The 24,577-nt window shown below is 36.1% G+C and overlaps 2 protein-coding genes and 1 long non-coding RNA gene across 8 annotated transcripts in view; 1 reads left to right on the top strand and 2 right to left on the bottom strand.

The window, feature by feature from the left end:
- Positions 1-2,613, bottom strand: part of LOC104791538 (multidrug resistance protein 2-like) — a 4,830-nt gene extending 2,217 nt beyond the window's left edge. Inside the window, exons 1-6 of the mRNA XM_010517456.2 lie at positions 2,333-2,613; positions 1,712-1,823; positions 767-879; positions 528-659; positions 156-391; positions 4-71 (exon numbers count right to left, since the gene is read on the bottom strand). Of these exons, the coding sequence (XP_010515758.1) occupies positions 4-71; positions 156-391; positions 528-659; positions 767-879; positions 1,712-1,823; positions 2,333-2,503 (832 nt within the window). The 5' untranslated portion in view covers positions 2,504-2,613. The remainder of the gene's footprint in view (positions 1-3; positions 72-155; positions 392-527; positions 660-766; positions 880-1,711; positions 1,824-2,332) is intronic.
- Positions 15,559-17,370, top strand: LOC104791547. Of its 4 annotated transcripts, none has more exons than XR_768923.2 (4): positions 15,564-16,014; positions 16,138-16,229; positions 16,408-16,528; positions 17,040-17,370. It is a non-coding gene; the product is annotated as an uncharacterized LOC104791547 (long non-coding RNA). The 4 variants fall into 4 exon arrangements; XR_768922.2 differs by having other exon boundaries at positions 15,565-16,014; positions 17,043-17,370; XR_002032941.1 differs by having other exon boundaries at positions 15,559-16,014; positions 16,396-17,370.
- Positions 19,382-24,065, bottom strand: LOC104791560 (multidrug resistance protein 2-like). 3 transcript variants are annotated; one of them, XM_010517480.1, is made up of 14 exons: positions 23,756-24,065; positions 23,066-23,177; positions 21,732-21,844; positions 21,522-21,644; positions 21,217-21,434; positions 21,049-21,124; positions 20,869-20,955; positions 20,691-20,771; positions 20,545-20,577; positions 20,405-20,458; positions 20,068-20,109; positions 19,898-19,976; positions 19,741-19,811; positions 19,382-19,650 (listed from the first exon to the last, which is right to left on the bottom strand). In XM_010517480.1, exons 1-14 carry the CDS (start codon positions 23,924-23,926, stop codon positions 19,558-19,560), a joined length of 1,353 nt encoding a protein of 450 aa, XP_010515782.1. In that variant the 5' UTR covers positions 23,927-24,065; the 3' UTR covers positions 19,382-19,557. The 3 variants fall into 3 exon arrangements, with proteins under 3 accessions (XP_010515782.1, XP_010515790.1, XP_010515798.1); XM_010517488.2 differs by having other exon boundaries at positions 23,066-23,170; positions 23,756-23,897; XM_010517496.1 differs by lacking the exon at positions 19,382-19,650 and having other exon boundaries at positions 20,409-20,458.

Here is a 24,577-nt window from a genome sequence, read left to right on the forward strand (position 1 = left end):
AAGCAGACTCCAGTCCACTCTCTGAGAAACTGCTGAAGAATGTAATAACCAATGCTTGTACGAATATGGTGCTGCATGCATTAATAAAACCCATATAGAATCATTCACAATAATAATATACATGCATGAAGTACATAAATATGTATAAAATATACCTAGTCTTCATCAAGCTGATCATATCTTTCAATGAAGAATACTTCTTGTGAAAGACACGTGTTTTAATGGGTACGCTGTTCAGGATCGGCTCTCCTAACATTCCGACATTGTTACTATCATGATCATCGTGATGACATGTACCATCATGATGATCATCATCTTCATTATCGTTTAGCCTTTCCTTTAGGAAAACTCTCATGTACACCAGACTAACGAGAAATGTTATGGCAGAAACCTTATTACTCCCAAAAAAAAAAAACACCTTAGACTTTGGATCACATGAGAATTTAACATTCTAATGAATTAATGTATAGTGATATAAACCAACAAAAAAAATCAAAGCAAAAAATGTATAGTGATGATAAAAATACCTGAAAATTCAAAGATATGGGTAGAAAACGAGCAACTAGTGCTCCGAAAAGTCCTGCGATTGTTTGGATACCAGTTAAAATACCAAATGCTGATGTTCTTGCACTGCCATTACTGCCGTTAATATTTTCTGCCTGAACAAACAAAATTTCCTCAAAATGAATTTTATTTGAAGTAACCTGATAAAAAAATTAGATAACAGTATTTTATTATAAAACGACGATAATTTATTAAAATGTACCACATAAGCATAAGCGAGGACGGCGACGGTGCCTTGGCATACCATAGAGGTTAGAATCTTGCTTATATAATACACATAGAAGAAATTTGTATCCCTTCTGTACCCTAAAATTACTGCCAAAATCAAACAATAACATTATTTTCTTTTGATAATATGAGACATTATTATTCTATAAAGTAAGAATCAAACAATGGAATAGTAATTTTTTTTTTTGTCAAATATTTGGAATAGTTATTTTTTTTGGGTTAATATTTTGGAATAGTTAATTTATTTGGCAAGATAATTATAATTCTCTTGTCTTTAATTTATGGCTCAGCTGTGAAAGATTGCAGGCAAGATAATACTACAAGTTTTTTTTTTTACATGACAGAGGGAGATACAAGGTAAAATAAATTTTGCTATGTAGGCAGATAATAAGTTTTGGAACAAAATAAAATGTACTTACTAAATCGCATCACTTGTTGCCCTTTATTTATTTTCAATTTTTTTATTCTAAGGTTTAATTGATAATTGTGCGACCATTGGAACAAAAAACATGTCCAGGAATGCAACTTATGTGAGTAGTGAGTGTGTGAGGAATGAACGTGCGAAAGAAATCCTCTAAACTGTTTTCGTGTAAAATAATTAAGCCTTTGCTTGTAATTGCGATTCAAAACCTTTTGGTAGTTAACTAAGACTGAAAAAAAAACATTACGTGTACGTGTATTGGCCATGTACGTGTATTGAAGTGGGGTGTAAAGCTTCTTTACGTCCACGTAATATTGTCCATATAATTAAAGAATATACAGTATAATACATTGACGTACACATATCTTATTCTTTTGGTGTTGGTTTTATTGAGTTAATATATTTAGTGCGTTATTTTCTTTGCGTCAGTCAGTTAGTGACCAAATGATATGTAACAAAAACAAAAATAAAATAGAGACCAAAGAAAAAAAAACGGACCAGGAGGAATAATGGAGAGACACATAGGAACTGTGAGGATTGTTTTAATCCCATATCTGTCTGATAGATTCCCAATTACCGGCATCATTATCATTGTCCCAATCCCTATTGTCTTCATTTGATAGTAGTTCTCATCATTAGCGCACATAAAAAAGGTCATCAAGATTATAACATGTACAAATAGTTACAAGAAAAAAATTATTGATCTCTTTTGGAAAGAGTTTTCTTTTTTAGAAAAAAAAATCATATTAATTACATATAATGATTCTTAATTTGAATAACATGGTGTTACTTTTTGTATAAACAACTTAGTTAAAGATAGAAGAATCGTTATTACCACAAAAATCATTATTTTTACTCTTTTTCAAAAAAGAATTATTATGATACGTGAAAACATGGAAGAATGCTGAATAAACTCAAATTAGAAAAAAAAAAACTACTTTATTACAAGTTACTAAGCTATAGTTTGAAATATGAAAGAGAATATATTCTTTAAAAATATTTAGGATGAAAAAAACTCAAAGCCGATGCATCTTCTCAACTTCAATTTAACAATCAAGAAAATGAAGATCAAAGGAGAGAGACTAAAGGAAGTATAAATGTGTATGTAAAGGTTGGTACCACTTGTTGGAAACCAGTGAGGTAAACGGCCAGAGAACATGAGTCGCCTGGACCGGAGCACACGGCAGCGACGGCAACGTCGGTAACCACAGGTATTACCATGAACTCGGCGAAGCCAGAAAGGAAGACCGTCATCAATATGTGCCTCAGCCCTCCAATTTCATTCTCCATCACCTAATACCTTATGTTTGCCGACTTCTCGATTGAGAGAGAGAGAAAAAAAAAACAACACAAAGTGTTTAGAATTTTGTTTGGATTTTGATTTTGTACCACACAAAAGAAAAAAAGAAAAATGCTTTTATGAATTGAGTATCCATCACACATAGCTACTAGTCACTGTCACTTATATATTGAAATTTGTCCGCGTTACAATTTTTTTTGTAAGACTACAAAATCCATCGAAAAGGTTTGTCCACTACAAAACCATCTACTGTATGATTAAATTCTTGTATCGTCGCAATCTGACAACGCAGTAATATGTGATTCTCAACACAAAAGCTGTTTATAGATTTGTCAACTTATTTTCTTATAGAATTAAATGGAACATATAAAGTAGAATCTAATTCGATTGCTGCATATTATCTACACAAATTAAAGCAAATATGAAAAAAGGTTCTGCATATCCGAAATAAAAAATCACAATAAATGAAAGCCAATGACCAAGTCTGATCTAGTCCAAGTGGTTGGAGTCTAACGCTTAGATACAACATAAAACTTGGGACCAGTGTTCGGAAATGAAGCCAATTATTTAGAGACACTTCCTCTTGCGGTCCTTGTTGCTAGAAAGAAAAAATGAAGCCAATTATTTAGAGACACCTCCTTGTTTTATTTTAACTTTTTTTCCTTTTCATTTGTACAAAGTCCATCTTAACATGCTTTTGCCTTTTGATGTAGTATCTTTTTATCAATTACTTTATCGAACCACGAACTTGCAATGAAATAACACACTAAGATAGAGATTCTATGCTAATCAAGTAATAATCAATAATTTCCAAAGGCTATCACTATATGAACATGCTTTATAATCAAGTCTAATTACCACTAAACACCCTTATCATCAATTTCCATTGGTTAGGAATGTAAAGCTTTTGAAAAGTTTGATTCAGGAATTTCATCAAAGACTTTCTAGACATGGAAATCCTAATGTCTAGATTCAAGCTTGATCATGGCTATCTAGCATTAAAATCACTGAACAAGAAAGGATTCATGCAAATAAAGCCTTAAACATCAAAGATCAATCATCTATCTCGCTAATCTATCAAGCCCAAAGCTCTAAGAGATCTACTCACTCATGGTTATGATCACACAAAGGTAGAGGTTTAATCTTTGTGAAATCATAGTTAGAGACTGTAGATTAGAGAAAATAAAAAGAAATCACTATTCAGAACTTCAAAATAAACAAGGGATCCAACAAACTTAAGAACCTTAAAAACTTACATAAACAAAGCTAAGATCTCTAGAATAGGTTTAATGTACTTATATAGAGAGTTAAAAATGAACCGGTCGGATCCGGTCAAGAAACATGCCTCCTCTTCCCTTTTCTTCTCATTTCTTGATCTATTTGGCTCCAAATCACTCTTTCCTTGTACATCTCCACTCCAACACCCGAGATAAAAAAACTTGATGCAAAACGCAACCTAAACAACTTTAATGCTCATGAATATGCACAAAACAATGAAGAATTAATCTCTAAAGTCACATAAAAACACAAGATATCAACTCCCCAAAACTTATCTTTTGCTAATCCTCTAGCGAAAGTTAAGTAGAAAACAAGGGAGAGAGGTTTAGAAATGGGACTCAGAACCTAAGAGCAAGAGACAAAGGATTCAAACCACAATCCTTAAGTGCAATTCAACGGTGCTAAGATAAATCAAAGTGCTTACAAATATTTTTCTAAACTTATCACAATGCACCACTCTAGTTCACCTTCTACCTATTGGCAAAGACTTGCAATCTTATTGAACATCTCTTTCACATTCATTAAAGTGTTTGGTGCAATCTTGCAAATGTAAAACAAATTAAGCTCAATTGGTTTAAGAAGAAGACTTTTTAAAGTGAGTTGACAAAGGTGTTTTTAGGTGGTTTACTCTCAAACAAGAGAGAATACTCGACAGTTGTGAAACCAATCTAAGATTGAGAACAATTTGCGCATACAAAGCTTAGCTCTTGATGTTCTACCCACCTAGAAGCTTTTCTACCATTTTTTCATCCTTCTTTTCTTTCTCTTCAACCCAAAAACTAGACTTTAAGCTCTCCTTTTGTAACTTCTGGCCTTATTCTCTTTGTATATCTCTAAGGCTACTCTTTATTTTAAACATTAGCTCCTTTTTTTTTTCATTCTTTATTTGCTAAACTCCTAATCTTATTTGACTTTTCTTTCTCTTTTTTTTTTTTTTTTTCTTTTTGATTCTAGGAGACTATAAGAAGACTTTATGTCCCTTTTCTTTGAGACTTAAGAGTTTTTTTTACCAAACTTAACCTTAAAGACTTTTTTTTTCTTTTCTTTTGAACAAGTAAACATTTCTTTCCCTTCTTATTCTCTTTCCGAAACCTGAACCCAAATCAACATTCTAACCACCTATTTCTTTCAAAACCAGTCTCATTAGCTACTTCTTATGATTCCAAACCTAGATAAAAAAAAGAGCCAGTTCTTTGTCGTTCTCAATACTCTCAAGATTTCACAACCTATAGCATTATCAACAAAGAAGTCTCAATCAAAAAATCAATATAAGGCTTGAAAGAAAAGGTTGGGGTTCATACGTATGGCAAGATGGTTAATTAAAATAGAGTGTCAAAAAGAGATTGTTAACCTAAATGAAGGTTCCATGAGCTAGAATTCATAGTCCTCTTTCTTTTTAACAACATTCATAGTCCATATGCAAGATATTTTAAAGATCAAATTAAAGTCCAAATAATAGAGAGATGCAACCAATGCCCTACACTGATTTTTTAAATTTTGCTAGTAAGTATGGCACATAACTCTTTGGCTCGGTTGGATAATTGACACCTTATGAAATGTTTTGGTTGTAGGTTCGAATATGTCGTTTGAACACTTGAAGTTATAATTACATTCGGTATGTTTTCTTTATTTTTTTCACTTTTTTCCTTAAATAAAATTATGGGCTTCCAGCTATATTTTATTTTCTTATTTCCAGCTTAAGTTTAACAAATTTAAGCTCATATATTAATATTGTATAGTATACATATAGCTGATATGTATGAAGCAAGGCAGTCACCAACAAGGTACCAGTTTCATAGAAGGCTCAAGGCCCAAGACAGATCCAACAAGTGAGGAAGGATCTAGAGGGGATGAGGTGTCAGGGTTTGACTAAATGGATCAGGTTAAGACTGCCAGCTTAGTACTGTTCACCATGTTCAAGAATAAAGTAACCGTGGTAAGGTAATGGATCATTAGTGTGAGCTGACGTATCCATTGCTTTAGGTCACAACAGCTCTTGGGGAGAATAAGACAAGAGTAGTATAAAGTAGGAGGTAAGGAAGGGTAAGAGGGTTATCTAGATTCTGGATCAATCTTGTAAGGGGGAGGAAGAGAATCCGTAAGTTCTCTCAAGCTTGTATTCCGATATCTCATTAATAAAAGAAGTATTTTCATAACTTTCTGATCTTTAGAAGTTTATATCTCTAATACTTATCAAATTGGTATCAGAGCTGCTCAATCTTGGGAGGACAAACCAGGATAAAGAAAATGGAGGAGCTACAGAAGGCAGTTGAGCACCTCCAACGCGATGTCAGCAAGATCTCAGAAATAGAAACCGAGGTCAAGGAAACAAGGAAACAAATGGAGAAGCTGGACGTCATGGAGAAGCAAATGGGGAAGTTGGACGTCTTAGAGTTATCCAGAAATGCCTATTTGGAGAAGAAAGAGACACACCACCTCCTGAAGTCAATACCAACACCACTGATGTTGCCCACCGCGTCTTCACACCCAGTCAAACACCGACAACCGTTATGCAAGAGACGAGGGGCGACGTTCCAGAAATAGGGGATCCGTTGACGAGAAAAATCGAGATTCCCCTGTTTGATGGAGAAAACGCGGAAGTGTGGATACAACGAGTGGAGCAGTATTTCGAAATGGAGGAGTTCTCGGAGGAAGAGAAACTGAAGGCGGTGCGTATGTGTTTCAACGGCGAGGCGCTAACCTGGTACCAGTTGGAACGCGACCGAAACCCTTTGACGGGGTGGGAACAGATGAAGGAAAGGGTGTTAGATGACTTTGCCGTGTCTCATGGCCTAACGGCCGGCGGAAGGTTGCTGCTCTTGCGTCAGAACGACACCAAGCACTACTGTAAGGATTTCATCGCTTTGGCTACAAACGCCCCGGAGGTTTCCGAGAAAGTTTTGGAGTTAGCTTTTATGATTGTTCTTAAGCCAAAAATCAGAGTAGGGGTGAAGATGTTTGAGCCCAGAACTTTAAAAAAAATGATGAGTCTCTCCAGGAAGGTAGAGGGGTGGTACGGAGAGTCTTCATCAGAAGTCTCCTCGATAAACGATGGTGTGACGCTAACAAGATCTAGTGGTGAGGGGTTCATCCGTGGCAGTCAACACCCGAGTGGAGGTCAACAGGGCAACGAAGGGGTAGTTTCGTCCACACAAAAATTTAACAACACCAGAGACAAACAAACATCGTCGTCTCAACAAACTACGAACCTAAAACCTAATCAAACCAAAACTGGTGAAGGAAGGCGATTTCCTTATCGGCGGCTGACTGACTCGAAGGAAAATGAGAGAAGAGAGAAGGGGCTTTGCTTTCGATGTGATGAGCGGTTCCACGCGGTCCATCAGTGTAGGATGAAGGAGTTGAAAGTGATGGTGGTAAGCGAGGAAGCAGGAGATGCGGAGTGTTTCTACGATGTTGAAGAAGAAACGTTCGACGCGGTGATAGGGGAGGTAGCGGAGTGCGCCGTTCTCTCGTTGGGCTCAGCGGCAGGAATCTCTTCGCCGCGTACCATGAAACTGCGAGGACTGATTCAGAAGGAGGATGTGACTATTCTAATCGATAGTGGAGCTTCTCACAATTTCCTCTCGAGTCGATTGGTCCACAAGCTAAATATCGGTTTGCAAGGGACTCAGGAGTACGAGATACGCATGGGGACAGGTATCGTAGTCCATGGAACAAGGATCTGTCAGGAAGTAGCATTAGAAATCCCTGGGTATACCTTAGTTACAAGTTTCTTATTATTGGAGTTATGAGGAGTAGACGTAATCTTAGGAATGAAGTGGTTGGAGACGTTGGGAGACACAAGAGTGAATTGGAAAGAGCAAGTAATGTCTTTCTGGGTAAAAGGAAAAACAGTCACTTTACGGGAGATAGTAGTCTGTCTAACATGGCTATATCTCTGAAAGCTTTCTGGAGGATCCTCAAGTTGGAAGGCGAAGGATTCTTGGTGGAGTACGCAGGACTACAAAAGGAAGGAGGCGAGTCCATCCTCACATGTCCTGAGGAATTTGTCCAGCTCTTGGGGGAATTTGGAGTGGTATTCGAAGAACCAAAAGGACTGCCTCCCTCGAGGGGTAAAGAGCACGCCATTAAGCTGAAATCAGACGTTGAATCGGTAAACATGTGTCCGTTTAGGTACCCTCATGCCCAAAAGGAAGAGATAGAGAAGCAGATTTCCAACATGTTGTCAGCAGGGATCATCAGGGAGAACAATATCCCTTTTTCCAGTCCGGTTCCCTTGGTGAAGAAGAAGGACGGAAGCTGGAGGTTCTGTGTGGATTATCGTGCTCTCAATAAAGCCACGGTACCAGACAGTTATCCCATTCCAATGATAGAACAACTCCTAGATGAACTGCAAGGGGCACTAATCTTCTCCAAGCTCGACCTGAGGTCAGGGTATCATCAAATACTGGTGAAGTCAGAAGATGTGCACAAGACAGCATTCCGCTCTCACGACGAGCACTATGAGTTCCTGGTTATGCCTTTCGGCCTAACCAACGCCCCTGCAACCTTCCAGTCTATGATGATTGATGTATACAGACCATTTTTGAGAAAGTTTGTACTCATGTTCTTCGATGACATTCTGATCTACAGTAAGTCAAAGGCTGAACACCAAGAGCATCTTAGGAAGGTACTGGAGGTCCTGCAACAACACCAACTATATGCTAACCAGAATAAGTGCCAGTTTGGAAGCCAACAGATTGAGTACCTGGGTCATGTGATATCAGTAGAAGGGGTAGCTGCGGATCCCAACAAAATAAGAGCTATGACGGAGTGGGAAGAGCCAAGTAACATCAAAGCATTAATAGGATTCTTGGGTTTGATGGGCTACTACCGCAAGTTTGTATTGGGATATGGAGAGATTGCCCGTCCTTTAACAGAAATGCTCAGAAAGGATAAGTTTGCGTGGTCAGACAAGGCAAGAGAGGCATTCTTCAAGCTCAAGACAGCAATGATCACTGTTCCAGTCTTGGCATTGCCCGATTTGTCAGAGATTTTTGTGGTAGAATCCGATGCATCTGGAACCGGGTTGGGAGCAGTCCTGATGCAGAAGGAGAGACCACTTGCTTTCTACAGCCACTCTCTGACGGACCGACAGCGACTCAAATCAGTGTATGAGAGGGAACTCATGGCAAGAGTATTTGCAATCCAGAAGTGGAGGCACTACTTGTTGGGGAGGAAGTTCATAGTGCGAACGGATCAAAAGAGCCTTAAGTTTCAACTGGAGCAGAGGGAGATCAATATGGACTACCAAAGTTGGCTCACCAAGCTGTTGGGGTTCAACTTTGACATTCAGTACAAACCGGGATTGGAAAACAAAGCAGCAGATGCCTTGTCACGCAAAGAAGTGGTAGCCACATTCTTTGCCCTCTAGATACCTACAGCCATTAAGTTGGAGGAAATCTGTTCGGAGGTTGACAAAGATGAAGAGCTTCAGGTGATCATTCGAGACCTCGTTAAGGATAACCAGTCTCATCCAGACTTTTCACTGGTGAATGGACTTTTGCTGAGACAAGGAAAGTTGGTCATTCCAAGGATGTCTCAGTGATCAGATTGATTTTGAAGGAGTTCCATGATTGGAAAATGGGAGGACATGGAGGGGTGCATAAGAATCAAAATCGAATTGGAGACTTGTTTCATTGGTCGGGCATGATGCAAGATATCAGACAGTACGTTGCGGCTTGTCAAGTTTGCCAAAGGTATAAGTACTCAACCTTGGCTCCTGGAGGACTACTGCAACCACAGCCAGTACCAGATAAGATTTGGCAAGATTTGTCCACGGATTTCGTAGAGGGCCTTCCCAAATCTGGAGGGAACAACGCTATCTTGGTGGTAGTGGACAGATTGTCAAAGTATGCCCTATTTCTTGGATTAAAACATCCTTTCTCAGCAACTGACGTCACCACCTTGTTCGTCCAGGAGATCATCAAGCTACACGGGTTTCATCGCTCCATTGTATCAGACAGAAACAAGGTATTTACCAGTCTATTTTGGAAGGAATGTTTAAGCTGTACTAGACCAAACTTTGCTTTAGCACAGCATATCACCCCCAAACCGATGGCCAAACAGAGGTGACTAACAGGAGTTGGAGACATACTTAAGGACGTGGGCTCAATACCTACCTTGGGCAGAATATTGCTACAACATGTACTTCCACACAACCATTGGGATGTCTCCCTACCAAGCAGTCTATGGCAGAGAACCCTCAACAGTAATCAATTATGAAAATGGTTCGACAGTCAATGCCGATTTGGAGAAGCTTCTGCAAGAGAGAGATGCAGTATTGACAGTGATCAAGTCACAGTATCACAAGGCTCAACAACGAATGAAGAAGAGGGCTGATGGACACAGGAAAGAGATAGAGTTCGAAGTTGGAGAACTTGTTTACCTGAAAATGCGTCCATATCAGCATCGTTCTTTGGCAAGGCATGTTAATGAGAAGCTGTCGACTCTGTATTATGGACCCTATCTCAGTTGAAGCGAGCAGTGGGCGAGTTTCCAGTAACGGCTTCCATTCTTGCATAGATAACCGAAGAAGGATTCCTCCACGCTGAACCCGAGTCCGTCGTGGGAACTCGCAAGAATCCTGTCAACGGACAGTCAGAAGTGCTCATCAAGTGGAAGGGACTTCCCAACTACGAGAACTCTTGGGAATGGGTCACCACTATCAAGGGACAGCTTCCAAAGTTCAACCTTGAGGACAAGGTTGTAGTCGAAGGGGGAGTAATGATACGTATGAAGCAAGGCAGTCACCAACAAGGTACCAATTTCATAGAAGGCTCAAGGCCCAAGACAGATCCAACAAGTGAGGAAGGATCTAGAGGGGATGAGGTGTCAGGGTTTGACTAAATGGATCAGGTTTAAGACTGCCAGTTTAGTACTGTTCACCATGGTTAAAAATAAAGTAACCGTAGTAAGGTAATGAGTCATTAGTGTGAGCTGGCTTATCCATTGCTTTAGGTCACAACGGCTCTTAGGGAGAATAAGACAAGAGTAGTATAAAGTAGGAGGTAAGGAAGGGTGAGAGGGTTATCTAGATTCTGGATCAATCTTGTAAGGGGGAGGGAGAGAATCCGTAAGTTCTCTCAAGCTTGTATTCCGATATCTCATTAAGAAAAGAAGTATTTTCATAACTTTCTGATCTTTACAAGTCTGTATCTCTAATACTTATCAATAGCTTACTGAAAACTGTAAGTAAATCAACTAAATTAGTAACATTAAACTATATTATATCTTTATAGTTCATTTATTTATTTTTTTAAATAAAATTTGTGTGATATGGTTAGATATCTATTATTTTGATGTAAAAAGTTATTAAAATAATGTTATTAAAATGTATATTATTTTGATGTAAAAAGTATTTATTTATTTAATATTTTATAACATAAAATTAGTATTATTAATTATAATGTGTTTTGTGCCCCATACATAAAATAATTCTGCATCCGCCACTAGATGCAGCAATGATCATACAAGCTTTACACAAGAAGAAAGTGCTTTCAAGTGACACAATGCTTGAAACTTAGATTCTTCATTTTTTACCAAAGATTCATAAAGCACCAGTGAACTGTAAATGAGGGTTGTGGGTTCAATCCTAAGACTCTACTGCTAACAATGCAATTTCATGATCATCCCAAATGCAGATGTATGCTAAATGCTTCTAGACTCAACCCTAAACACAAGAATGAATATGCAAAACTACATGCATTTGTTTTCTTAAAACTTTTCAAAATTTTTTTTTTTCTCAAAACATAGCTATTAACAATGCATCACACAAAATATGAAAATCTAAATGAAACACAACATTAGATGGTTAATCCCTCCCCCAAAATTAATTTACACTCTGTCAGTGTGAGATAAGTCCAAGAGAAAGACTAACGGAAATAAAGAAAACAAGACGCAAATGGTATATACAATGGATAAACCTTAGGGAATGGAGTGAGAGGAGGAGCTTTAATGCTCCCTTGAAATCCTGTTGAACTGGTCAAAAGAGAGTGAAAGTTGATAGTAATGACTCTTGAGAGAGGGTCATGAAGCTTATCTTTGTCATATTGATACTTGGGATCTAGCCTGGCTTTGACACTTGGAAAGGGTGAAGAAGGATTTTTGTGCTTCACTTTGTACTCTATTGCTCCATCAACAAGTGATATGTATATATTTTATACTCTTTCATCATGCATTTGTTATTCATTTTGTTATCTTAACTCATTGTTTTTGGTCTCTTTTGCATAACATGCATATCTAGGTAGTCTTTGCATATATCTTGCATATTGGGGTTATTTCAGGTATCTAGGAGACGTCGGAAACGCACCAGTCGAGACATCATTCGAGCCACCAGTCGAGCATCAGTCGAGCCACCAGTCGAGCCAGCCTCCCCGCGCATCAGTCGAGCCACCTGGGTCGAACCACGTTGAGATTGCATTCCACTCGACGTGCACTGACTAGATCGCACATGTCAGGAAGGAAGACGCTCTGTCTCACACGCTTCAGGAGATTCTCAAACCGACTTTTTACCATGTCGTTTTAAGTTTTAGGGCTTTACATGTTTTGACTATAAAACTACGTTTTGTTAAGTCTTGGTGAAAAGACATCTTTGATCTCGTTTTGTTATTTTCCTTAAGGTTCTACCTAGTCACCAAAAATGTTTTGAGACTTTGTAATCCGACATCTTTGAGTTTATTCAGTTCTTACATTTGATTTCTTCTACAAAGTTGTTCTTCACATTTTTATCTATCTAATGAAGCTTGATTCAATGTTTTCTAAGATTACATCCTTGATGATGATTTCTAGATCCAAGTAGTGTGATAGTTCTTGAGGATGGGATAGATTAGGTGGATGATCATAGAATGTAGGGTGTTTAAGCTTAGATTCGTGTGATTCCCTTTTGGACTAGTGTTAGAAATACTAGTTTCTCTCTGATCAATTGGAACTAGGCTCAAGACATTTCCACACCCAAAAGGTGTTTGATGAAATGTCTGACCAACTAGTGCCAGAGACTTTCATTCATAGCCTAAGAGATTAGGTGTCTAGGATGTTTGTTGACATGAATGAACTTGTTTGTCATGCCTGCTTGATCATGTTTCTCTAGCGAGAACTAGGTTTGGAAGTGGTTGAGTCTGAGTAGCTTCTGTCAAGAGTTGGATTAGCTAAGTTTTGATGTTCATTGTTTAGGGATAGTTTGCTCGTGGCATGTTAAACACTTTGTAGACTAGGATACTCATCCGACATCAATTACTCTCATCCTTAGGACTTCTATCTTTTTGATAGATATTGCATTTCTGAGACCGTTTCTGATCCTGCTCTCTAGTTCATGCTTAGAATCGTTTTTGCTTTTTACTCATCTTTACTTCTTGTCATACATTTTCGCTTATAGTTTTGTAACTCATTTCCGTTTTGCATTCTGATCATTCTAGGATTGTTAGACAAACACTCTTTTGAATTGACCTGACTTGTGATTGCTTGATTGCATCTTGATTGCTAGCAACATCCCATTTGGATTGACACCTTAAATAATACAACACATAAGGTTAATTGAACCTGCTAGGATAGACACACAAAATCCTAGTATCAACAAGCCCCAAGGGATGCAAACACAAAGTCATAGGACATGAAACAATGGTGGGAGGGTGGATTTGTTTCTTCTTCCTTTTCTTCTTGTCAACAGCTTTATTTGCTTGACCCAAATCATCTTCTCTAGAATCTCCTTTGAGTCATCAAATAAAGAGTCTAAACACTCACCATCCAAAATTTCCTCATCACGCTTTAGAGTCTCTTTAATCCCCATTTTATCAATTTGGAGCTCTTCATGTTGATCATTCAAGTCTCCGTGCTCTTTCTTAGTTGTCACTTCTTCAATATTGATTGTTCCAAAAAACTTTGTAGAGGAAGGTTTGATAGGATAGGATATGTTGGCATTCACTTGAAGAAGAGTCACTTTCTTATTTGGGAAATCAATGCTTTCCCCTAAAGTGTTGAGAAAGGGAGTTCCTAGAATGAGAGGGAGCTTGTTGGAACTATGCAATCACCAACTTTGAGTGGATAGTTTTCAATCAAACTAAGTGGAGATTTTTAGGAAGCATCTCCAAACATGATGTAAGAAGAGGGCTGCTTCATGTCTTTGATGCCAAGACACTTTACCATCTCAAGTGACATCACATTAATACTTGCTCCTGAATCACATAAGGCATCATCAAGTTGTAAAGCACCAAGTAAGCAAGGTATAGTGAATCTGCCAGGGTCTTCAAGCTTGGAAAGCGATTTTGGTTAGGGTTCTTGTTTACTTGGTGAATCAAAGATTCCCATGATTTCTCCCACCTTCTCTCGGTTTGCTAAAATAGCTTTGATGAACTCTGTATGGAGAGGAACTTGAGACAAGCTATCCACATAAGGCAAATGTGCTCCAAATCTACTCATATTAGCTTTGAAACTTGAGAGCACTTTCTTTTTAGCTTTTGTAAGAAATATTTTTGGAAATGGAAGTGGAGGATTATAAAGAGGAAGATCAACAATTGGTGCATCTTTCTTTTCAACCTCCTTGGTGACTATCTCATTACCCTTAGAACCTGACTCGATTTCTCAACTTTAGCAACCACCAAACTCTCAACATTAGTACCAAATGGAAGAGTAGATATTTCTTCAATAGACCGTTCATTCTCATCGTATGGCGATCCATTTTTGATTTTTGAAGCTCATACTAGTTGTAACATCCGCAAATCAGAATCCCGGTTTGGGAGGTGCATCGGTCGATGCAAGGTCGGTTTTTGCGAGTCGACATTAGTGAACGCTCTTTTGGTTGCGTTTTGGGTTAGGAAAACCCTTGAAGTCGAGTTTAAAAGGAGTTTTTGTTGCCAATAGTCAAGTTTAGCCGTTTTTGAGAGAAAGAGAAGAGAGAAAGTGTTCTTGAGCGTTCTAGTGAGTTTTTGGGTTATTTTTGGCTGCTCTTGTGTAGATTTGTAGCTGAGATCGTTGCAGGAACTTGCTAGAAGCAGATTCTTTTTTGGCAAAGGTGATCGCATGACCATGACTTATCTAAGCTTGAAATTTCTCAAAATTTTGTGTTTATGTGTTATGTAGTTGATTCCTTGACTTGTTAGAATGTTTATCAGAAAGATGAGGCTTTGACTTCCATTTTATACTTAACATTTATTAAACTTTAAAATAATTTTTGTGCTGTTATATGTATAAACCATCATGAATCGATGGCATGCAAAATAATATTTCCAAATCACAGTTGACAATTTTTATAGTATGTATTAATGTTGAGAACGAAGTATCGAAATTGACGCTTTCCTATTTAAGGGAGACATGAGTGTAATTTTCTTTGAAAGGGAATAATTTTATTAGAGATTTGTTTGACTTTGGAAAGTGTTGGGGTTATCAGACCCTTAAGAACACTCCCATTGTACATACTTTGGGGGTGTATTTCTTATTTTTAATAATTAAGTGATTCAAAAATAATGTTTTAATCTGGAAATTCCACAGATCTGTGTCTCTGCGGAAAGTATTTTAGATACTCCCAGACCCGCAACCTGTCACATATCTAGAGTTTAATTTTTTTTTTTTTTTTTTTTGATTTTTTTCTTTGTCTTTTATTCAGGCCATGATTGGTAATTAGTTTTTAGATGGTTTTTGGTTTTTAGATTTTAGATTTTGAATTTTGGTTTTTGATTTCTTAATTTTTAGTTTTTGCTATTGAATTTAAAATTAATAAATAAAAAATTAAAAACTCAAAAATTAAAAATGTTTTCGTTGAAAATAATTATTTTTTACAAAAACCATAAATTATGGTTTTTAGTTTCTCTTTAAAATTGCAAGAAACCACCCAAAAACTAGTTTCTCTAAATTTAAGAGAATCTATTTTTTGAAAATTTTGAATGGTAAAAAAATAGATTTTCAAAGAATCAGAATCCAAAAACCACTTAAAATCTAGTAAACATTCAAAATCTAGTAAACATTCAAGGCCTCAGTTTCTTCTTTCTATCTCTTTCGATTCCAACAAAGCGATGAAACAAAAATCGATCAAAATCTTGTGACGACAAAGCGATGAAACACGAAGTTCTGATCTCGCGTCGACGCTTCTTCTTCCTGAGATGTTATCGACGGTTGATGAATAGACTGGAGAAAGAGATCTCGCCTCATCGTCTTCTTCTTCGATCCAAGTCTTCGACATATTGAGAAGGCTGCGAAATACAAGAGAGCCCTCACAGCTACCAAATTAGAACAGGTAATCGCAATTGCTTACCCCCCCCCCCCCCNCCCCCCTTTCAATTTTGTTGGTTTTGTTTAGTTTTTAAGTTTCAATGATTAGTTTTGCGGAAAATATTCAAACTTGTTTTGTTGTTTGTAGGAGCAATGGATGTTCATACGAATTGGGAGTCTCGTGTATGGCCGATAACCTCAATTACCTCAAGGGAATCTACTCTGCTTCTATAGATGGAGGTAAACTATAATTTAACTCTCTTGTTTTCCTCCAAGTTTTTTACTTTTGAAGGAAATTTTATGATGAATTGATCTATATTGGTGATGATTAACCGGATTGTATATTTGGATATATAATAGGCCATATATGCTAGTTATCTCATATGTTATATATTTATTCGGTTAGTGGTGAATGCAGGATAACAACCATTATCATGAAGTGAAAGAACTAGAGAAGAGGAAAGGAGGAAGAAGAGAAGATACAGAGCTTAACATCAACCTCTGCTTCTCGGTGCCACCATCACTGCTTCTCAGAGAAGGTAACGTTACAAAGCTTTTTACAAGTTGCGGCTTAAGTTATGGTTATTTTTTAAGTCTTGTTTGTAGTATAAGAAGGTATTGATTTAGTTATGGTTATGTTTTAAGTATTGTTTGAAGTCTAGCTTTGTTGTTGACATTGATAGCTTGTTTTGTGTCAATTAAACACAATTTGGTAGGTAGTTGTAATAGTTACACACTTTTTGTTAAACACAAGTTGTTGACTCGAAAACAGGACAAGCACATGAGTAGTTAATAACTTATACAACGTACGACACATTTGTTATTTGTCTTGTGTGGGTGTTTATTTGCAGGATAGGTTATGTGTAATTTTTGTTCTGTTTATAACAGCTGTAGTTATAATTTTTGGGTCTGTATATTCGAAAAATGGTTCGGTTTATATGCAGGTAACCCGAGATCAATGGTTCTGTTCTTATAACTACAGCTAAGTGGTTCTGCTCTTCTTTTGTTTGCTTTTAATTCTTCTCTCATGTGTTGTTTGCTTATCCTCAGCAGGGGATATTCAGACTGTTCTTCCCGTGAACCTTGTGAAGTCACGTCAACACAAGAGAACGAAACGGTCTGGTCTCTCGTACATGCTCTTCCCGTGAGGACGCACAAGAGAACAAAACTGTCGGAACAAGAGAACAAAACTGTCTCTGGTCTGTGGTACATATCACGGTCTGCGTTTTCTTTCCCGTGAGGACGCACAAGGTTCCCTAAACCCGTGAACACATTTGTTCAATAAACTTGTATATATACCAAGTATGTATCGGCTACTCTTGATTGTAAAAACTCTCACATTTCAAATAAGCTCCCAATTGCAAACAATCTCTTTTCCAAATTCTTTCTCAAACAGCTACAATTTTTTTTTTTATCAAACAGCAACAACATTTTTTATCATCAATTAAAAATTTTCAAAGAACATGTCATCTCCAGATTTAGATGATGAATTTGATGAACTTTTTGATGAACACTTTGATAATCTATTTGAAGATTGCATTGATGAGTATGGCAATGAACAACAGCCAACTACTTCAAGGGGGCCAAGAGCTTTTATTGATAGAGAACGCTAGGAAGGGCATATTCTTTTATGGAATGATTATTTCAGCAAAAAAGCTACTTACTCTGAAGCTAGTTTCCGTCGTCGTTTTCGAATGAATAAGTCATTATTCAATCGTATTGTTGATGCACTATCCAATGAAGTACCATATTTCGAACAAAGAAGAGATGCTACGAGAAGGTTGGGTCTGTCTGGATTACAAAAGTGTACAACAGATTCGTATTTTGGCATATGGCTGTGCAGCTGATGTGGTGGATGAATACCTCCGCCTAGTAGATAGCACCCCAATGCTATGCTTGGAAATTTTTTTGGAGGGAATTATATATTTGTTTCAGGATACGTACCTACGAAGACCTACAGCAGAGGATCTCCAACGATTACTCAATCAAGGAGAGGCATGCGGATTTCCCGGGATGATAGGAAGCATTGATTGTATGCATTGGGAATAGAAGAATTGTCCAACAGCTTGGAAAGGACAATATTCTCGTGGATCTGGAAAACCTACAATCGTGTTAGAGGCTGTGGCATCGCAAGATCTCTGGATTTGGCATGTATTTTTTGGTCCTCCAGATATTTTAAATGATATCAATGTTCTTGACCGTTCACCAGTTTTTGATGACATCTTAGAAGGTCGAGCTCCGAGAGTAGATTACTTTGTCAATGGACGACATTACAATATGGCTTACTACCTCACTGATGGTATATATCCGAAATGGGCAACATTCATCCAATCAATTTCACTTCCACAAGACCCGAAAGCATCATTATTTCCTCAATGTCAAGAAGCTGCCCGAAAAGATGTCGAACGTGCTTTTGGAGTCTTACAAGCTCGTTTTGCGATTGTTATAAATCCTGCACTTTTTTGGATAAGGCAAAAATAGGAAAGATAATGCGAGCATGTATCATATTGCACAATATGATAGTAGAAGATGAATGAGATGGATACAATCTGTACAATGTAGCAGAATTCTATCAAGGAGAAGGAAGCGGCACTTCACATGTCAATTTAGCATATTCCACATATAGGATTAATAATCTCACCAATATGATGGGCGCTTGGAATCAAGTTCATGATACAACGATACATCGACGACTGAAAGCTGATTTGGTTGAACATATCTGGCATAACTTTGGCACAACTCAAGATTAGACCGATGCTAATTACGTTTTTTATAATGCTTTCATATGTTTCTATCATTCTATGGTTTTTTTTATTATTATTGTTTTCACTTTTAAGTTTTTTTTTTTTTTTGAGATTGTAATATATGTTTAAAAGTTTTTAATGTAATATATTTGATTTTTTAACAAACAATTATAACACTATAAAATATACTTTAAACACATTTTTAATAAAAAAAAATTAGACACCCTAAAATGACTAATGGAAGGAGTAAGGACAACAAATAAAAACAAAGGTTTAAAGATCTAAACATAAGTTACTATTATTTTTAATATTATTAAAAGATACAGATGTATCTGCAATGGCCATGCTCTTAACAATCCTCAAAATCAAGTGTTGGGGCGACCTATTATCGAATTTAACGGCGAGATTAACCAAGCTTCTAAAACGCCGTCGTAATCAAGCTTCAACAGCGGACCTGTTGTTCTCTTCTCCGGACTCCTCGTCTCCTCCGTAGTAGTAGTCTTCTTCTTCTTAGTCTTCTTGCTCTTCTCGCTTCCTAACCCAAGCCCTAGTGGTTGTTTGATTCCGTTATTAGAGCTTTCGTTCCACGAATTGATCATCATCATCTGTTGTTGTTCTAATTTAGAGCATTTGGTAAGACACTCGTACTAATATTATATCACTGTTTTATTATATGTTAATTTTATAACTAAACTCTAAAAACAAATTTTCCCTATATGTTCCATCATTTTTCTACTAAAAGGTGTCACACAAAGCTACCATATATATAAATTTTTATCACATACTATACACTCTTCTCTTATATACTTGATGATTTGTTGTAATCACACTTCGTCCCCTGTGGTCTTGCTGATTGCTTTGTTCAATGGTGGAATAGGAACATCTTTAATCAATAGACTTTGAAAGAATCCGACCAACTGCGCATGCAAAACATCTTTGTCGATCATAATACATATACAATTAATCAAATAAAAGTTATTGTTGATGGATGAGATAGCCACACGTACCGAGGACAAGGAGACGCAAAGAAGGCTGAACCCAGGGAAATAAAACGGTGCATTTTCCGAAAGAAACAAGGCTATATACATGAAACCAATATTTTAAATGTGTCAAAAGACATGAATGGAACTTAGTAGTAGTTTATATTCTTACGGCCTTACAAACCTGTCAATGGACTGAATACAAATGGCCCACAGACTTTGCCAAATGACCTCACTCCAGATATGCATCCTTGCACCTTTCCCTACAGCAATTCAAATAATAGTCTGTGTTCTTTTGTTTTTGTTCGAATGCTAATACAAGAAATCCAGTATTCAATCTTTACTAGCTTTTACCTGCTCACCAGGTCCGACCTGTCTTGAGGCAATACCACAAACCTGCATCCGAAAATGTTTAAACTAATTTAAAATTTATAGAATTATAATTGTAAACCAATTTGACGATGCATGTATGAGTCCATATTTATTATATAGACCTCTCTCATTGCCAATATCTCTATGTCTTATTTTATTTCTGATGTTGAATATTATTCCACGTACATTATATATTATATACTATTCCTAGTACATTATATATTACACAAAGGTCTTATTTCATTTCGATGTAAGATTACTCAAAAAATTGAAGTAGCAGTCTAGAGCGTTAATGACTAATTAAATAAAAATGTCTTACTGACGGCATCACAAACAAGGCTCCAGGTACAAAGATAGTGGTTAAATATGGAACCTGCATGTGAAATCGAAAACAAAAAACAAAAGCAAATCAAATTGATATGGAACTTTGAATCAGGTCCCTAGTTATGATTGACTCACCCATGGTGCCCAAGAAATGCTGACAATGGCCATCTGCATCCCAAACCCCAATATGAACCATGTCAATACTTTTATATAACAAAGATCAATTAATTATTTAAGGTATCAATCATAAAAATTTATGTAAGAAAAAACATTATGCTTACGTTTATGAATTCCATAAAAAGTCCTGTAGATAAAAGCTTGCGTTCTCCAATGGCAGATGCAAATCTTGGTAGTACAAACAGCTGAGAAACATTAAGCAATATTTAATTATAAATACTATGTTCATATAATCACTCGTAATCATTGCAAAAAAAATCTAATCACTCGTAATCTATTTACTTGAGAGATAGATCCAACGATGGTAACCAACAGCAAGAGATCAGCAAACTGTTTCTTGTCAAATCCAAAACGTGCTTTCAAAAAGTACTGCATAGTTAAAAAAAAAAAAATTATTACGTATTAGTTCATTAATATAAAAAATATACGTAAAATAAAGAGTAGATAATATATGAGCTAAACCAAGAAAGCAGACTCCATTCCACTATCTGAGAAACTGCTGAAGAATGTAACAACCAATGCTTGTACGAATATGGTGCTGCATGCATTAATAAACCCCATATCCATGATTTACCATAAGAATACATGCATGAAGTAAGTAAATTATGTACAAATGCGTATAAAATATACCTAGTCTTCATCAAGCTGATCATATCTTTCAATGAAGAATACTTCTTGTGAAAGACACGTGTTTTAATGGGTGTCTCGTTCAGAATCGGCTCTGCTAAACTTCCGACATCTTGATCATGCGTACCATGATTATGATCATCATCTTCTTCAACGTTGAGCCTTTCCTTTAGGAAAACTCTCATGTACACCAGACCAACGAGAAATGATATAGCAGAAAACTAATTACTCCCAAAAAATATATTATTACTTGAGAACATAAAATTCTAATGAGTTAATTTATATAGAGTGAATATACATAAAAGTACCTGAAAAACCAAAGCTATGGGTAGAAAACGAGCAACTAATGTTCCGAAAAGTCCTGAGATTGTTTTGATACCAGCTAAAATACCAAATGCTGATATTCTTCTACTGCCGTGAATATTTTCTGCCTGAATTATTTCATTTAGTTAAATAAAGTAATCTGATAGAAATGTTATATATTTTATTATAACGACTAAGAAATTATTAAATTGTACCACATAAGCATAAGCGAGGCAGTCAACAGTGCCTTCGCATACCATAGCGGTCAGAATCTTGCTTATATAAAACACATAGAAGAATTTTGTATCCCTTCTGTACGCTAAAATTACTGCCAAAATAAAATATTAGAATTATTTTGTTTTGACAGTATTATAAAAAGTAAGACGAAAAATCCTATGGCATACATACTTAATACAATTTTCTTTGGGTAATTAGTACAGCAAATAAATAGTTTTTTCTATAGTAGTTATGCATTTGACATTTGTCTATAAAAATTGGCAAATTATAGATCAGGATTATGTCATCTATTAACCCTTTAAGGCTAGATGAATTATTTAACCTCTTTGGTTGAAAAAGAATTATGTCAAAAAAGTGTCACACGTGTGAGGAATTAGTACCATTCCTAGTTTGATGTTTATGTTTCTTATTCAACTTTACATTCATCCTTCTACTATTTGTATGCATTATGTTGGAACTCCGAATCTATCACATTCACATCTATAGTTGAATTCATTCTTGTCTTTAATTTATGGCTCACTTGTGGAAAGATTATATATAGGCAAGAAGATGATATAAGCTTGTTAAATATATGAAAGAGGGAGATATAATTAGAGAAAATTAAATCTGTTATGTAGGCAAGATAATAAGTTTTAGAAAGAAAAGGTTGTACATGCTAAGTTACATCACTTGTTGCCCTTAACTGTAATTATTTAGCTTTAAGCTTTAATTGATAAATGTGCGACCATTGGAACAAAAAGCACTGGCAACTTATGTGACTCATGAGCGTTAGGATTGAACATCACGCAAATCCACTAAACTGTTTTCGTGTAAGATACAAAACATAATTGTTTAAGATGATTAAGCTTTGTTTGTAATTTTGATTCGAAACCGTTAACTTCCAATGTCGTCTAAAAGAAAAAGAAAAAAAAAACCATTAACTTCTAATATTTTTTTTTCCTCAATTTTAAGATTGAAAAAAAATATTTTGAATTCAGTTAAAAATCGTTAGATAAAATCGCTATAGATCGATTTGCTTTTTGTGTTGGCTTTAAACTAGTGGTATTTGTGAGGTGAACACTAGTGGTGGGGAAAATGACAATACAGAGGGGCATGCGCGTATGGTAAAGTGGGGTTAAAGCATCTTTGCTTTCCAATTAAAGAATATTACATTGACGTACACATATCATACACTTTTGAGTTGTTTTATCGAGTTAATATTGTTAGTGAGTTGTTTTCTTTACGTCAGTCAGTTAGTGACTCCCACAAATAAAAAGTAACAAAAACAAAAACAAAAACAAAAGAGAGACAACAAAAGAAAAAGAAAACGGACCAGGAGGAACAATGGAGAGACACATAGGAAGTGTGAGGATTGTTTTGATCCCATATCTGTCTGATAGATTTCCAATTACCGGCATCATTATCATCGTCCCCATCCCTATTGCCTTCATTTATTAGTTCTCATCATTAGCACACACAAAAAAAGTCATCAACATTATAACATGCATGTAATAGTTAAAAAAAAAAAAAAAAAATCATGTAGTCTCTTTCTGTAAGATAATACTTCAAAGTAATATGTTAATTTGAATAATACGGTGTTACATCTTCTAAACAAAATTATTGAATGAGAGAAGAATCGTAATTAAATAAAATTTGCTTAAATACTTTAAGGGAAAAGTTTTCCCTTCCTAATTTTTATCACCCGAAAATGATATTTTACTCTCTGTCAGCTGGATTTTTTTATTCCAATATTTTTTTGTTTTTTGTTTATGATGTGTGAAACATGGAAGAATGCAGAGTAAGATCAATTTAGAAAGAAAAATTACTCTATGATAAGCACCTAAGAAACCAGTCAAAGCTTTAGTTTCAAATATGAAAGAGAATATGTATTCTTTAAAATATTTAGGATGGAAAAAAAATTCAAAGCCCATGCATCTGAGCAATAGTGTCTCAGTTTCAAGTTTAGAGCCAGACATTTGGAAGACACTAAATGTGTATAAATGTGTAAGTAAAGGTTTTTTACCACTTGTTGGAAACCAGTGAGGTAAACGGCCAGAGAACATGAGTCGCCTGGACCGGAGCACACGGCAGCAACGGTGACGTCGGTAATGACAGGTACTACCATGAATCCGGCGAAGCCAGAAAGGAAGACTGTCGTCAACATGTGTCTCAGCCCTCCAATTTCATTCTCCATCAACAATACCTTATGTTTGCCGACTTCTCAATTCAAAAAGAACCAAAAAAAAAACAACACAAAGTGTTTAAAAAAAAAAAAGAGAAAGCTTATTTGAAAAGACTCAAAGAGTAGTATGTTATGTTTTCACCTGCGGATATTTTTTCTCAGTCTATACATTCTTTAATTGTTTTAAAATCCAATTAAAGCACGAGATCACATCAGACTTTTGAGGACTTTTTGGTATTTTCTGGCCGACTTGATCAATTAGTCACCATTTTTAAAGTATTACAGTTAATTACACATTACTAATTATGTAACATGTTGTAATAACTACGATCGACATGAAGTTAAGGCTATGAAATTTTTGTAGTAGTTCACGTTTCTGTCTGCACTAAAGAAATATATATATCTAGACCATTACGAAATTAAAACAAACAAACCATAAATAATTTTATCACGATATATAAGTAACCAACAGTATGTAACAATTAATCTATCGAAACAGGTTGAACTATTGTGGTTAGTATTGATTGACCAAGCAAAAGGTACAGTGCATTAGCATATCAACGACTACAAAAATAGTGAATTTGCAAAAGTATTTCTGCAGTAGAACTGCGATAACTTAATTTTTTATATGGTGGTTGCCAAAAAAAAAAAAAAAAAAATTTA

Source organism: Camelina sativa, chromosome 1 (genome assembly GCF_000633955.1).
Source record: "Camelina sativa cultivar DH55 chromosome 1, Cs, whole genome shotgun sequence".
Taxonomy (NCBI): Eukaryota; Viridiplantae; Streptophyta; class Magnoliopsida; order Brassicales; family Brassicaceae; genus Camelina; species Camelina sativa.

Coding starts and splice junctions, on each gene's coding strand:
- LOC104791560 (XM_010517480.1), bottom strand. CDS start 23,926: ATGGAGAATGAAATTGGAGGGCTGAGACACATGTTGACGACAGTCTTC. Junction 20,110..20,404: donor CCTTGTTTGTGATGCCGTCA/GTAAGACATTTT, acceptor TTTCGGATGCAG/GTTTGTGGTATTGCCTCAAG. Junction 19,812..19,897: donor TGTATTCAGTCCATTGACAG/GTTTGTAAGGCC, acceptor TCATGTATATAG/CCTTGTTTCTTTCGGAAAAT.